Below are 14,884 nucleotides of genomic sequence, written 5' to 3' on the forward strand. Positions count from 1 at the left end.
CTGGTACAGAAATTGAACCCACACTGCTGGCGTTGTTCTGTATTATAAACCAGCTGTCTAGCTCACTGAGCTAAACCAATCTACTGCTTTATGTATGAATCTGCCTCCCTGTGCATTCCAGCGCATTGCAATTCGCGGAGTAAAACACAAATGTTGTCCTATTCCCCGATAGGGCTAAATGCCACTTGAAAGTTACAGCCGGTGCCCCGCGTCAGGTCAATGACTGAAACTGATCCAGTGCTTCAGCCGTGATCTCACTGCCAGCTCTCCTCTCCATTGTGTCACTGGGTCACTATGTAACAAGTGTACTGTCTGTGAGCTCATGCTGCCGAGCAGATTTAAAGCCTCCCTCCTCCCACGCACCCCTTGTAAACGGTGAACTGTTTGCTGCTTGGCATGACCTGCCGATTGGAGTGAATGATCTGGAATGACATATCAATTGTTGATACGCAGAACTCAGCTAAACCTCAAGCTTGTACAGTGTTACTCGGCCAAAAATGCAGGTGTTTCAATATCCCTCGTCAATGAGCGAAGTACAGAAGGAAGACGAATATCCTTTACCAGTCGTCTTGATATATATATATTTTTAAAGGAGATTTCGGATACATTTTAGACTGTTTATTTGTGCCTGCGGTACATAGAATAACATAAAATAAGTTTATGAGTGTCATGAGACATGGCCCGAAGTCTCAGTACAATATTTACTAACCTCTCGTAAGTCTGAGCAGACCGATATAAATGCAGCATATTTTTTAAAAAACTTTTTAAAAGAGGCATGCTAACCGTATCAAGGGGGGGGGGGGGGGGGGGGGGGATTAAGATTGATACCTCTCATTGCAAAATCTTGAAACTGAATTTACTGAGATTTTGCCTGAATCGAAAATTCTGTTGAATTATAATCGGAAAATACTTAACCAATTGCTGTAGATGGCTCCTCCGTACAATTGAATACGATTTTAAGAATGGAAAAATCGACCTGATGAGAACGATGGCACTATTGCACAAACTCGACATTCCAACAATTAATGTTTGTTCAGAGGTCCACCTTGAGGTTAGTACGAGAGTGAACAGTGACTTATTAGTGCAGCTTTTTTTTTACCCGTTGAAACAGTTGTTCGTTAATTGGTTACTCTTGGCATCACAAGTAGCAATATATCAATTGGAAATGGATCATTTTTCAAATGTATCTAATTTCATTGATTCCCTGCTATTTTATGTGCACGGCGAGCTCACTGTATCATTTCCTTTTCCTCAGGTAATTGACAAAGTTAAACTTCGGATGTTCGGGGCGGAAGACTTCCTTTACATGTATAAGGTCTTCACCAAGCGAAGAGAGCCCCGTGAACTTTTCAAACAATATAGTTCCGATGGCATAAACATGACAACTACTGATCTCCTATACTTCCTCAAGACTGACCAGCATGTGAGCAGCGCAGATGAACACACTGCCTCAACGATAATTAACAGTTATGAACCAGTGATGAGATGTAAGCATCGATAAACGCGCGTTTATTTCATAAATTCAACCATTGGCCTTGATGGATCAGTTAGGCCTCCATCATCTAACAGAATTATTGGGGGCATGGTGGCACAGTGGTTAGCATTGCTGCCTCACAGCGCCAGGGACCCATCTTTGATACCGACCTCGGGTGACTGTGCGGATTTTGTACGTTCTCCCCATGTCTGCGTGGCTTTCCGCTCCAGTTTTCCCCCACAATCCAAAAATGTACAGATTATGTGGATTAAAGTGCCCCTTAGTGTCCAATGGTTGGGTGGGGTTACAGGAATAGGGTGGGGTATTGGGCCTAGGTTGGGATGGACTTTCGAAGGATCGATGTGGCCTCATTGGGTCGAATGGTCTCCTTCTGCACTGGAGGGTTTCTAAGATTCTGTCGTTGCCTCCTAGCTTCTCATTGCTAAAGCCAAACAGGTTTCCTCTCCTCTCAACAACCCTTAACCCACCTGCATGCTCTTTCTACTGGTATGTCACCACTCTGACGTATATGGTCTTCTGGTGGAACTTGTTCATTGCCAGGCCCATTCCTCCCTTCTCTCGCACTTTCCTTTATCTTTTTTGAAACTTATTTTTTCCATTTTTTCACATAAGGGTAATATGTTCAATACTTATATTTCTCATTACGGCACTTGTTTTCAGGCAGATGAAATCACATCCCACTTGTGGAATTATGGAGCACGATATAAAATCTCTCATAGGAACTTAATCTTTTTACATGAAAGTAGTTTTTATTCTTTGCAAGTTTATACTTGATTTTGTGTGACAAATCTATACTGTTTTCTCGAGCCGTGCCTTCAGTTCAAAAAGGATGAATGTAACTTTAATTTGAAATTATAAGTGAAGTCAAGGATTGATAAATAACCACACATCTCAGCCTAGAAATAAGTGTTGCTGCTATTTGCAGTTGAACACTAAACACATTTGTCTGACGTTCCTCTGCCATTTTAACATGTGTTAACACGTTTATTTTAAGTGGTGAATGTCCCCCTTAAGAAAAGCATTTGTATTCTAATATTATGCGGCACACTTGCCAGTCAGTAGATTCTCTAGTGTGGCAGAATGCTCAGAAAACTGAAAGAGGTGACATGAATGAGATGGAATGGGTGTCACAAGTTGAGCCCAGCTCTTACAATAACTTTTAGATTATTTGAAATTTAAATAAGAGTGAATGTGGCAAACAAAAGCATTTGTCATGTGAGCTCACTGAGATCTCCTGGATTGATTTTGACCAAATGAAGGAGTCAGAAAGAAATCTTTCAGGGTTATTTTCTCTTATTGATCTTATGGTTTAATTTTCCCTCGCTCTTTTGCCGCTCCTCGGAGACTGCTGGGGTGGGGGTACATTTGGTAAGTGCTTAGCGTGGGACAGGCTTGATGGACCTGCTGTGCTTTTGCTGCTTGCCATTTTCATAGGGCACCTTCAGTAGTTGTGAAGGGTTTGGTCGCATATGTTAAAGTGCATTAATTTCACCTCACACCACACCCGTCTATAAATAGAGTGATATTTTGATTTGCTTCCCGTTTTATAAGTGGTGGTGTAATTCCCAGCTTTTAGTGTGATCTAATTTCTATTAACCCACAGTAAACCCAAGATAGGATGAACTCAAAGGGTTAATTTTTTTGTACACACTCAAAATGCGGGAGGAGGATTGCAATGTTGCCTCCTTGGCATTCATACAGAAAAAGAGGGGTAGAACAAAGGATTTAAAGTGCAGAGATCACAGAAAAAAAATATTGTTTCATGTGCAATGATGTATTCTTTCATGGGGATTGGTAAGTTGAAAACCAATGCTGGATAATTCACTTTTCCGGTGGTGTTGACTTCACACAATGAAATAGACATGCAGTGATCAGTTTTGTAGGTGACGGTACAGGCTTTCCAGTAGAAACAGTGCAGGTGGGGGCCAGATGGCCAAACTGGGCCAGAGCTCCTTGGCAGTGATGCTGCTCGCTAGATGGTAAAATGGCAGACTGAAACGTTGCAGTACAAAAAGACAATATTACCGATTCCACAAACTAGAGGTTGATATCACATAACTCCTACCTCTCCACCTTGGCTCTGACAAGGGATGTGTATCCCTTTTCTGCATCCCTGAGATTGTGGAATGTCTCAACGCTTTAGAATTGAAAGGAAGGTAGCGGGACATTAGTATTAGCAGACGTGCAGATTCCTGGTAGATGTTAGTGGTCTGATGATGTGTGCGTTTCTCTGGTATTGCCAGGTAAGCTCCTCCTGTTCGAGGATACAGACAGACATGAATTCATCCATGTTAGGTCTTTGTCCAGTAATGTTTTTTTTTAAAAGTTAATAATGAGCATTTCCCTATAAATTTCCCAATTAAAATATACAGGGTTAGGTCTTAGTCCCTCAGAAAAATGTTACATTGTGATAATCTCCACTGATATGGAAAAAGCTGTGCTTGCTTCCAATATCTATAGACCAGCAAATTTTCCATCTCTATACTGACCTATCTTGTGATGTTAAAAAGGGAACTTTCTGACTTGCCTCATCTGACTGCTTTTACGTGAAAGGATATATTAATGGCTATCTTGGGATGTTCAAGAGGAGCAAATAAAATGTCTTGGGTATTACCCTGCAATTGTGTCCCCTCATGAACTTGCCTCCATTTTTCTCAATCAAGCAATTTTATGGGAATTCCAAAAGGAAATCCTGTTCTTACTTCTGCGAACAGTGCAATCAAAAATTAATGAAATCTAATCAACAAACATTGATGTATTCTGTATAATCCCCGTGCCAGCCTCCCCGGACAGGCACCGGAATGTGGCGACTAGGGCTTTTCACAGTAACTTCATTGAAGCCTACTCGTGACAATAAGCGATTTTCATTCATTTCATTTGATAATCAACTAAGGCACGGAGCAAGGTGCAGAAAAATAGAATTTCATTTGAACCAAAAATAAATGAGAAACACCATTGACAAACTGATTCCTTTTTAAAGAAGTCTACTGGAGCGGGTTTCAGAACTCCCAAATTGTCCCATTTAATTCTGGGTGAGATGCCACCAGAGTTTTGCTTGAAGTCACGAGACTCAGGGCGGCACCCCATTTTAACAATTAAACAATGCCAATAAAGCTCATTCATGTGTGCTACGTTACTGGATGTGGGCTAGTTACCATGAGGTCAGTTTTGGCAACTTTATATCCCCTCAGCTGAAACCCACTATCCTTAATTCAAAACTTACACAAAGCATCAATCCTCTTCCTCTCTGTCCTTAATTGTCTGGATGTTTTTGACAACGGCATGCAGAAAGTGAAGATGGACGACGCTGAGCATATTTTTGTAACATGGCTTTACTTGCTGTATAGGCAAGGTTGGACTATGGGCTGTGATTTGTTCTTGCTGGTTTTTTGCATTTTTAAAAACTTTTCTAACCCAAGGGTCACTGGCCATTCTGCAAACAAATCAATGATCTCATGACTATACTGTAAGAATAATGGATTATATCATCTGCTCTCCTCAACTTCAATAGGCAGAAAAATGGTACAATATCAGACCGTGGTTCAAGTTATGAACCACAAGGCAAATATTTTGAACATAAACAGATTTTTAAAAATATGCTTATGGTAATTGCAAGCATTGTTAAGCTTAAAGTGTTGGGAAATGTAAAGATACATCTGTACTAGCCTCAACATACAACTGAACATCAAAAAACCCCCCACATCTTTTGGGGCCACATGTTGCTGCAGAGTTCGTTCCACACGGCTTACAGTCCTGATTGGCGGGGGGGGGGGGGGGGGGGGGGGAGTAGGTACAAGCTGAGTACAGGCAGAAAAATATAAATGTAAGTGTTGGTGACAGGGTTCTCTCTCAAAGGGTGTTCAGAGAATCCTGGTGTAGACCTGATGAGACTTCAACAGAGCTGTCAATCAAACTACTTAAAAAATATATATTGTGTGTCAGTCACGTACGGTGTTTGAACTGAATGAAATAACTCCTCATTCATCTGTTCCAACACTTTGATCAACAATAATGACAGAAAATTATCACTTGTCCTCTCAGCTATCAGGGACACTGCTGGACTGAATGCCACTAATGACTTTGAATTCAGTAGATTTTGTCGCAATTTGGTTTGCCAGTACCTTGGTATCTCAATTTTTGGCTATTCCAATTCAAACACCTCCCTACAGGATAAATTACTGAGCTGACAGTGTCACTTTCAAATCCATTCCACAACTCTGTCATCTATTTCAATGCACCTTCATTTTGTGTTCTCAGATTATGTAACTGATATTTTGTGGTTCTATTTGTTCAAAGAAAATATTCTTGGACTTTTTTTTAACAACGGCTCAGTTAATAAACTCACTCTTCCGGAAGGTTTTGTGTTTGATCCCTGGTCTGTTCTCATGCTAGTTGGTCTCAGCTGAAAGGAGATGGGAAAACCATAAGTTGGGGTCTCAGTACCTTGCACTAGAAAGGTGCATGAGTGGCTCCTGATTTCTGTCTTGTGAGTTTGCCAGAAAATGTTTGTGCCTGTTCAAGACAAGTCCCACAGTTGTGTAAAGATTAGAGTATGAAAAAAATGGCCACTTTGGCAAGATGCCATTGGGCATCTGACATCTGTGCAATTGTAGCCTGGCATGATCTAATGCCCGTAGGGGAGGAAAGGAGAAGCAAAATGTTTTAAACATTATTCTGTCTTACAGCCAAGAGGAAAAGAAAGTTGATGACATCCAACGGTTTCTTCAAATTCCTTACCTCCAAGGATTGCTCCATTTTCAATCAAGATCATACTAAAGTCTACCAATGTATGGATTTTCCAATGGTAAATTATTTCATAGCATCTTCACAGGACACCTGCTTCACGGGCAACCAGTTAATTGAACAAAGCAACATTAATGGATACATAAGGTACATACTGTGCATCTTTCAATGAATGTGGGCTCAGGTAATTTATATAATATCAACATGGTAGAATTAATGTATTAGAAACTGTAATATGTTAGAATTATTCATTGACAATTGTTGATACTTATGCTTCGTTTATGGATCGCACAAAACCTGTGCACTTGCCAATGTGTTTCCACATGCTTGTTAAAGATGCTATGTAAATGCACCATATTAATGTTGCTGGTGCTAATGTGGACATTTTAGAAGAATCGTGTTGCTTGATGCCAATCAAGCTAACTAAAACACTCCTTGCATGACAAATTGTTATGCATTGTCAGCTTTCCCCAGCAAGAAGCATTAACCACACTCCATCAGCTCTGCTGGGCAGACCTCATCGTTCACATGCCTGACACGAGACTCCCGAAACAGGAGTTCTATGTCCAGCTTTGTCACTGCAAACATGCCACAGGAGGGCAAAGACATCCTGAAAGTCTCCTTGAAAGAGTGCGACATCCCCACCCGCACCTGGGAATCTCTGGCCCAAGACTCCCTGAAGTGGAGGAGAAGCATCTGTAAAGGGTTTGAACACCTTGAATTTCATCGCCCAAGAGCAAGGTGAAGCCGGGTTTCGGCAGCGAAAGAGCGCATGGCAACCCGGGAACTCCCCCCACCCACTCCTCCAACCACTGTCTGTCTGCTCCACCTGTGACAGAGGCTGCAGGTCATGCATTTGGGCTCCTCAGTCACCTGAGAATTAATTTTAAATGTGGATGTAAGTCATCCTCAACTCCGAGGGACTTCCGAAGATTAAGTTACGTTTTGAAATAAGCCAAAGCAAATGGGTATGTTCCTCATTTTAATATGTTTCTGGAATCATGTTGCAATTTTTTTTTTTTACAAATATTGATGTCCGGCTCCATGTTTTCAATCTGTCAAAATGCACACATAGTTGATTGTTTCAATATTGGCTGAATCGATGCTCAACAGTATTTTGCAAATTGTCTTTACAATATTATTAATGCATTATATAAATATTAGACTGTAAATGTAAAAGGAAACATTGAGAAGTTCAATCCTTTACGACTGAACTGCAGCTGCTTAACTAACTGCTCACTAATAGGCAAGCAATTGGAATCAGTTACCTTGATAAAAAACACATAGTAGCAGACTAGTGCACATTCTAATCATAAAGGAAATATTGAGTTGAGGACAATACCATGATCCATTGATGCTTGGAAAGCGTATTATATGTGTCGGAAGATAAAATGTAAATTAGCATGTATTCCTCAGGAGATGGATGTTGAAGTGAAAGATCTGACTATTAAAAGTAAACATGCATGAAAAGATAAGTGATTGTTATTATATTTTATCTGGATGCAGAAGCATTTTCCCTGAAGGCTATCAGGAGGAAGATTTTTTTAATAGAATTGCGATAAGAGTGCACTATGGCAACTCAATCCACGGAGGGAATATCTTCCGAGGATCAAGAAAGAGAAAAGATCATTCAGCATCCTCCTTTCCCATGACTCACTCAGTTTCTTGGCTTCTCCTTTCTCTTTGGAAACCAAGCCATGTCCCTCTGCTCTCCGTTTAACTGTCTGTCTTTACTTCAATCAAACCTGCATTCACTGAGCATTTGCAAAGATAACTGGAAATCTATTTTGCAAATTAGCAGCTCAAAGTGTGAATTATTTACTCCTGAAGTTATTTTTGGTTCAGCACTGGATTCTGCCATATTCACACTACACAAATGAGTTCAAGAGCCTGTATGGAGCAGTGCATTTCAGAGAACAATGATAGCTGCTTGTGGAAGGGTGGGTTAATTAGGAATGAAAATCACAGGGAGCTTTGTCTGGCAGTTAAAGAATTGTATAATAAAAAATCCTTATTGTTAATAAGGATTTTACCGTGACCACCTAGCAGCCTACCCCTGCCATTATTGTGGCTCTTCTATCCCTCTACCAAGAAAGGGTGGAACAGTACCACCAGAGAGTTTGAGCACATTGTTAATGTGGGGAATGACTAGCAACACTGGAGATGTGGCCTACCCCAGTTTTATACAACAACCAACTGCATTTATATAGTGCCTTCAATATGCAGTAAGTTGGAGTTGCACAAAGGCTTTGGAATTCTGCGTCGCCATCGCTGCTCAGCACACTGAATGAACAGAAATTATCCCATTGATGTGAATCTGTGGAAATTCAAGCAAAGCGTACAAGAAACCCATCTGAAAGTGACTGAGGTAGCCATCTTATCATAGATAGAATTTACAGTGCAGAAGGAGGCCATTCGGCCCATCGAGTTTGCACCGGCTCTTGGAAAGAGCACCCTATCCAAGGTCAAAACCTCCACCCTATCCCCATAACCCCACCCAACACTAAGGGCAATTTTGGACACTAAGGGCAATTTATCATGGCCAATCCACCTAACCTGCACATCTTTGGAATGTGGGAGGAAACCGGAGCACCCGGAGGAAACCCACGCACACACTGGGAGGATGTGCAGACTCCGCACAGACAGTGACCCAAGCCGGAATTGAACCTGAGACCCTGGAGCTGTGAAGCAATTGTGCTATCCACAATGCTACCGTGCTGCCCTTATCTGTGACACATTAAATGGTTTCTTCAAGGGGTGAGGAATGCATGGGAAGAAAATCATTGGGGTGACAAAGTGCAATGTGCAGAACAAAATGAAGCAAAAATGTGATGCAGTATTCCATGCTTGAAAGGTTAGTAGTGTTTTTTTATAAAGTGCACTTGTAAGGAAAGGCGTGAAGAGCTGCAGAAGAAATCAGTAGGTGGTCAAGGTTCCTGAACTGACAGAGGAAAGTATGACAGAGATTTTCTGTGGAGATTAGGGTATTGGTCACAGGTCCAGACTCAAGAGGACAGTTCTCAGCTTCTAATCACAGAATAATCACATACAGCACAGAAAGAAGCTGTTCAGCCTACCAAGCCTGTGCTAGCTCTTTGAAATAGCTATCCAATTAGTCCCAATCCTCTGCTCTTTCCCCAATGCCTTGCAATGCTTTCTCTTCCTTTTTTTATCTTTAGTAAATTATTTTATTTTGCAAGTTGCTTCAGCTAGGAATGCACAGCATGCTGCACATGTAGAGTACAGTACAGTTTTTCCAGGCAAGAAATGTCTGAAGGAACATACCTCAGACTTTAACATTGATTCCTATGGGAACACATGATTTGCTCAGAGTTATTTCACAACTACAGTGTGAAGTGATAACTTACTGTAGTAAAGAGCCCGATTTAACTGGAAAATTTCTAAGTGCCATTTTGGGTGCGATTGGTGGGGTGTTTCTGGATGGCCGAGTACGCAAGATGCGGTCCATATTTAACGGCACTTAATGCCGAAAATATACTGCTGTGAGCTACTCGCTATTACTGGCTGTTTCACCATCGGATTCACCAGGCTCGCGCCTCAGTTTCTCATCACTACCAAGAGGGAGCTGCTTTTAAGCGCTCCCTCATCACTCACTCCCAGCCAACACACAAGCATGGCAGCACACAGACCTGCCTCTCGCTTTGGCGATGCCAACCTGGCCAGGCTTCTTGACGTTGTAGATGAATGATGGGCATTCCTGTCGCCCGAGGGGGTCGGGGAACTAGCAGCAGGGTCAGCGATGCCAACTGGGAGGCAGTAGCAGCGGTTGTCAGTTTTCGTAGCCTGACCAGGAGGACCACCGTCCAATGATGGAGCTGCAAGGGTAAGTAAATCATTGGCGGACACCCCGCAACCTCCCCACATCCGATCCGGTACTTGCTCTGCAGCACCACCTGGCACCCACCAGCACAACCCATTCATGTCCAATTGCTGTGCCCACACATGCCATCTACTATAGACCCCTGTGATCCTTCAAGCATGCGGCTCACAAAACTCTCTCTTTGTACCCGTAACAGGAAATAGCCCATAATAAGCGGGAAAGGGCCAAGGTGGGGCAAGGAGTACCAGAGATTTGAGCCCGCACCCCCGATGAGGAATGGGCCCTGGTGATTGTGGTGTTGACCGGGGAGAGAGCAGTCACCGACAGCGAGGTTGGCATGTGCCACAGCTGAGGATCCAGTTCCTCTTCACCCAGATCACCTGTCTCAAGTGAGTTTGTTCATGTCAGACAAAATGATCCTTCCTCTCACTGGCCACATGTCCATTCTCTCGCAGGATCTCCATCTGATGGGACGAAGGCACCTCGACTCACCCTCCCCCACGCCACCCAAGAGAACACCTCAGAGGAGAGCCACAAGGAGACCACCGGCGAGGCATCGCAGCTGTCATCCGCACCTTCCACCAGTGCCAAGACTTGCACCTCGTTGGGTGACATTAGTGGACAGGCTTCTGGGGTACAATCTGGTGAGCACCACACAGTTACTGATGGGGGAGGAACATTCAAGGGAGTCGGCAGTCGGAGGTCTGCTGGATCCTAGGACTCTGCTGAGTCCTGGTCAGATGCTGAGCCCCTGGTCAAGGTTATCCCAGAGCTGATGCAGATATTGGTCATGGCCGTGAGATTCAAGAGGGGATGCCAGCGACATTCCAGCGAGTGCATAGCCGATTGACAGAGTCCCAAAGGCTGCAGGTGCAGGAGATGATGCCGAAAATGCTTGGCACCAAGGCCAACACGGCTAGGATGGTGACCGCAGTGGAAAGCCTGGAGCACGAGGTCAGCGTCTTGAGTGGTGGTACGCAAGGCATGGGCATGACTCAGTAACGGCCATGGCTGAGGGCCTCAACATCATGTCCCAGTCATTGAGGGGTGTATCCCAGATGCAGGACATCGCTGGGTCTCTGCAGAGCATGGCTCAGTCACTGAGGAGCATCGCTGAGGGCATCAAACACCATGGTGCAGATGACGAGGAGGCACAAGGACTGGTAGAACCAGGTGATGCAGAGGCTTCTGGCGCTCACTCCAGCTGCCCCTTCATCCCATGGAGAACCCTAGGGCCCTGTGGGCACAATCAGGGAGGAGGAAGTGCTGGAGGCCAACCTGGGGCCTGCCACAAAGGAGATGATGGCAGTCTCCATGTCTTTGGAATTCCCCCTCCTGACACCAGCGCATCTCAAGTGCAACAGGCAGAACAGGGTGGCATGGCAATGCCAGTGACTCCAGTAAGTCGGCGGGACCCTCCGGCTCCAGGCCCTCCAGAGAATGTCTGCCAAGGGAATAAAAGGTCACATGGTGCAGAAAGCAGCAGGCTGCTTCCACCTCTAATGTGCATCCTGGGCATAGCAATAGACCACGCATGATCAAGAAAATTGTGGATCACTGATTGGGCACGGGGGCAGGGGGTTTCACTATCTGTCGCCAGGGGGAATGGAAATGTCAAATGTTCATTATGTGAAGCCTCTGTCACATTAATCGTCACAGCGGGCATGCCTGCATTCCCACCCCCTGTTTCCCTCTGCTTCTCCCAAACCCCTAGATGAAATGCCTGTGATGCAGACCCCTTTCAGAGGACAGGTGTGAGCGCGTTGTCAGCAGAAAGACAGGAGTCAGACTTTGGCATAAACTGAGGAATGCCAGAGCTCACCTCACAGCGAGTGATGCCTTGTACATTTACCCGCTGTTAATGCCGACACAAACGCAACACCCTGGGGTGATGGTACACAGGCCCTGGGAGGGTGGAACAGGGTAATTGGAGGGCAGGTGTGTGTGGGAGGGTGGCAGTGTTGGGCAATGGGTGGAAGGAAGGAGGGCAATCGGGGGAAGGAGGGAAATGAGGGGAGGGGGTGAACCGACAGACAGAGTCTGGTCCTTTGAGAAGTGGGCCAGGATACGGGCCTTTCTGGACCTCTGGGCATGCCAGACCCTTGCCACCACCTGTCCTCCCCCCGCCGGCTCCTCCTGTAGCTCCTCCCCGGGGTCGTCCACCATTCACTCCTGGTCCAGTTCCTTCTCCTCAGACATGGCCCTCATCCCACACCTCCAGCATGTCGCCCCACTGCTGTGCCAGGTTGTGGAGGGCACAGCAGACCACACAAAGCAGGAGACCTTCTGGGGGCTGTACTGCACTGCACCCCCAGAGCGGTCCAGGCTTCTGAACTGCATTTTGAACAGTCCAATGTGTGGTAATCACTACTAGTAGTATTACATGTATTACGGTAAGGCCCATATAGTAGAGGTACATGGGTAAATCTCTGCCTGCTGGCTCCGCCCAGTAGGCGGCGTATAAATGTGTGCGCTCGCTGATGCTGCAGCCATTCTGGTTCCAGCTACAGGAGGCACAACATCTTTGCCCAATAAAGCCTCGATTATTCCACTACTCTCGTCATTGTGGTAATTGATAGTGCATCACAATGCACCACTCAATGACAGCATGGGTGGCAACATGGACCTCATTATATTGGGTCTCCACCTCAGCATCATCAGCCAGGAACTCAGAGGATACCCCTTATTCCCCAAGTGCCAACCCTTCATCCTGGGGTGGTGCTTGAAGGATCTCCGGGTGTCCCAGGATGTAGCTACAATGCTCGCTCCCTGGGAAGCGTGCACACATGTACATGATCCAGAAGTTCTGGTCACACATAAATTGAACATTGAGGGAGTGCAACGCCTTCCTGTTAATGTAGGGCACTCCCTGATGCCCCAGTGTGTGGAAGGCAACATTAATGCCATCAATCACCCCTGGGAGCTGGGGCATCCCAGCAATGGCAGAGAATCCTACTGCCCGGGCATCTTGGTGGGTTCAGTCCAGCTCAAAGTTAATATAGTCTGATGCCTGGGAAAACAGGACATCCGTGACCTCACAATGCATTTGTGGGCTGTAGCTTGTGAAATGCCACACAAAGCCCGACTCAATTCCTGAAATTAACCAGTTGCATAAAGGTTACTGGGAGCAGGTGTCCTCCTCCTCCTCCTCCTCGGGGTGCCAAGTTCGTGAGGACATGGCACAGGTGCTGCTGCACTGTCTATTTGTTGAGAACGAGCCTCCTGTGGCACCTGCTGTACGTTATCTCCCCAAAAGACCAACGATACCTCACAATTCGGTCCATCGCTGGTGTTCCCCTCTGGGTTCCTCCTCGGCCTGATGTGTGGCCGGTTCTTCAGGGTGTGCGACAGCCCCTTGTACACGTGGTGTCTCCTCCAGCCTGATGTTGCATCCTTCTCTGGCCGCCTGGGCTGCCACCAGCACCGTGAGGGCATCCACAGCAGGACCGACACCACCATTCGTTTGGGTATCTTTAAGGATAGTAGGAGATAGACCGACAATCAGTTAGGGCTTCCACCCGGGGACCCTCAAATCCTCCAAACCTCCGCCACCCTTACGTGTCCCACCTTCTCTCAGAGTGTAATCCAGTGAGCCGGTTGTGCTGGAGAACTTTGTTCTGCACACTCACCCCGGCCACAGAAGGATCCTCTAGACCCCCGAGCCCTGCTGGAAACATGAGGGAGACCGTGCTCAGGTGCCCTCCCCTGATCCACATAGTCACCTTTCGGTCGCGAGGATGTCCCCAGTACTGGGGCCTAGCTCTTGAGTGTTTGACTGCTGGATGCTGCCTCTCTCAAGTTCAGGCAAACTGTTCAGGCTTCAAAGTTTGATTGAAATGTGATGCAATAATCATCTGAGACATGGCACATGTGTCCATGAAAAGCCACTTGAGAATACTTTATTGGCAAAAACAGTCCACATTAACGAAGATTTGAAAATCAACTACATAACATTCCACATATCACAGTAACTATTAAACAACAAGGAAACATCACTGTTTCATATTGGTGCCAATACAAAGCTATATCAACTAATTTTCATTAAAAAAAACAAATACACTCAACAGAAATGGACAATAAGCCAGAGAAAGTTTTATTATGTCCAGAACCTTGTGGTAGAAATTATCTGTCCATCAATGTTTGACTTGTTCCACGTATAAGTGTCATTCTCCATGCAGGAGCCGCAACTGTGCAGGCTCTCCCACACAGCCCAATCTCACTGGGACCAAATCCTTTTTTAAAATTCATTTATGGGATGTGGGCTTTACTGGTTGGCCAGCATCTAATGCCCATCCCTAATTGCCCTTCCCTTCGGAAGGTGGTGGTGAGTTGCTTTCTTGAACCGCTGCAGTCCTTGAGGTGTAGGCACACCTGCTGTGCTGTCAGGGAGGGAGTTCCAGGATTTTGTCCCAGCGACAGCAAAGGAACGGCGATATATTTCCAAGTCACGGTGGTGAGTGACTTGGAGGGGAACCCCCAAGTGGTAGGGTTCCCAGGTATCTGCTGCTCTGGTCCTTCTAGATGGTAGTGGTCGTGGTTTTGGAAGGTGCTGTCTAAGGAGCCTTGGTGAGTTCCTGCAGTGCATCTTGTAGATGGTACACACGGCTGCCACTGGCGATGGTGGAGGGTTTGAATGTTTGTGAAAGGAGGACCAATCAAGCAGGCTGGTGGCGAGCTTCTTGAGTGTTGTTGGAGCTGCACTCAGCCGGCACGTGGAGGGTATTCCATTGCACTCCTGACTTGTGCCTTGTAGATGGTGGACAAGCTTTGGGGAGGGTCAGGAGGTGAGTTACTCGCTGTAGGAT

At 45.5% G+C, this 14,884-nt stretch overlaps 1 protein-coding gene across 1 annotated transcript in view; it reads left to right on the forward strand.

Moving 5' to 3' along the window:
• Window positions 1-352: 352 nt before the first annotated feature.
• LOC119973297 (1-phosphatidylinositol 4,5-bisphosphate phosphodiesterase zeta-1-like) overlaps window positions 353-14,884 on the forward strand; it is an 88,548-nt gene continuing 74,016 nt past the window's right edge. The window contains exons 1-4 of the mRNA XM_038811106.1: window positions 353-550; window positions 928-1,051; window positions 1,256-1,487; window positions 6,181-6,385. Of these exons, the coding sequence (XP_038667034.1) occupies window positions 498-550; window positions 928-1,051; window positions 1,256-1,487; window positions 6,181-6,385 (614 nt within the window). The 5' untranslated portion in view covers window positions 353-497. The remainder of the gene's footprint in view (window positions 551-927; window positions 1,052-1,255; window positions 1,488-6,180; window positions 6,386-14,884) is intronic.

Source organism: Scyliorhinus canicula, chromosome 11, assembly GCF_902713615.1.
Source record: "Scyliorhinus canicula chromosome 11, sScyCan1.1, whole genome shotgun sequence".
In the NCBI taxonomy this organism is placed as follows: domain Eukaryota; kingdom Metazoa; phylum Chordata; class Chondrichthyes; order Carcharhiniformes; family Scyliorhinidae; genus Scyliorhinus; species Scyliorhinus canicula.